Raw genomic sequence first — 1,339 nt, 5'->3', positions numbered from 1 at the left:
ATATATATTTAGAACTGATCATTTGGTACTGAGTCCTCCCCCTCTCTCTCTCTCTCTCTCTCTCTCTCTCTCTCTCTCTCTCTCTCTCTCTCTCTCTCTCCTCAATTCAGCCGTAATTTATTTAACACTTGCTCTGTTAAATACTGAAAATGCAAAGATAAATAAAACATGGTTTCTGTCCTCAAGGACCTTGAATTTACTTGTGGCATGAGACAGCACAGAACAAGAACTGCTCAGAGTATCATATTTAGCCAAAGTACATAACAATTTAAAGTATTATACTAAAAGGAAGCAAGCTAAGTCTGATAAGGATCAAGTTTTGAAAAACATTATTAAGAGCAAGCTGAGGTGTGTTTGAGTTGGGCAATCATACCTGACCTCAGATGGTGCTCTGCTACACAACTAGCTTTCCCAGTTTCCAGAAATAGCCAAACTAGCTATTGGTGGGACTTTACTACTTATCACTGTTATCTGAGGCAGGATAAATCTTTCTTTAGAATTGTTTGATTTCTAATAAAGTGAATAAAACATTAAGTCAGTGGTACATACTTCATCAAATTTGTTCAGGTTGTTGGAAAGAAGACTAACAAGTTGTCCAATACTTATTTTATCAAGAACGCGGCTTGACAACTTTAAAGTCTAAAAGGAAAAATGCCAAGTTAGGTGATGTCAACAAACAAATGTAAAATGTATTCATAAATAACACATTAGTAAGGTGTGACTGCATGTATCTTAACCTGAGAGGGCAACCTTATTTCATATTTGTTAGTTTTACACTTTCTTATCTTTAAAAATATTCAACTTAAAAACAAATATATTGACATGCTTACATTTAGGTATTTTCTATCATATAGAAACTTTGTTGTCTTGACAATAAGAATGATATTTTATTTCCACTTGCAAAATATAAGGTTGAATCTTTTGTGTTGTTGTTTTGAGTGTTTTTGTTTGAGTTTTGGGGATTTATTTTACTTTTTTTTTTTAACAGAAACAAATGTTACACTGAGTCAGGTAAGCCAGACCCAAAAGGACAAATGCTACCAGATCTTCTTTATGTGAGGATCTCAGCTTTTCATTTTTAGAATATTAAGTGTAGTAATATGTTGACAAAAGTAAGAAAAATAGAGAGAGGCATTAGAGAAAGAGAGGAGGAGGATACTAATACACATTAGACATGAAAATGGAGGCCAGGGTTGAGGGCTACTTAAGGTAAAGACTTATGCATGGAACATGGTGGGGAGAGAGTAGACAGGAAGAAGAGTAGCAAATAGTAGTTCATATATATATATATAATAGTTCATATATATATATATAATAGTTCATATATATATATATATAT

General features: G+C 32.9%; 1 protein-coding gene across 1 annotated transcript in view; it reads right to left on the bottom strand.

The window, feature by feature from the left end:
* Cftr (CF transmembrane conductance regulator) overlaps positions 1 to 1,339 on the bottom strand; it is a 148,114-nt gene that overhangs the window by 95,334 nt on the left and 51,441 nt on the right. Inside the window, exon 5 of the mRNA XM_021190745.1 lies at positions 550 to 639. Coding sequence (XP_021046404.1) covers positions 550 to 639 — 90 coding nt within the window. The remainder of the gene's footprint in view (positions 1 to 549; positions 640 to 1,339) is intronic.

Source organism: Mus pahari, chromosome 2 (assembly GCF_900095145.1).
Source record: "Mus pahari chromosome 2, PAHARI_EIJ_v1.1, whole genome shotgun sequence".
Classification (NCBI taxonomy): domain Eukaryota; kingdom Metazoa; phylum Chordata; class Mammalia; order Rodentia; family Muridae; genus Mus; species Mus pahari.
The sequence above is the reverse complement of the archived record's forward strand: the minus strand, read 5'-3'. Positions and strand labels throughout refer to the sequence as shown.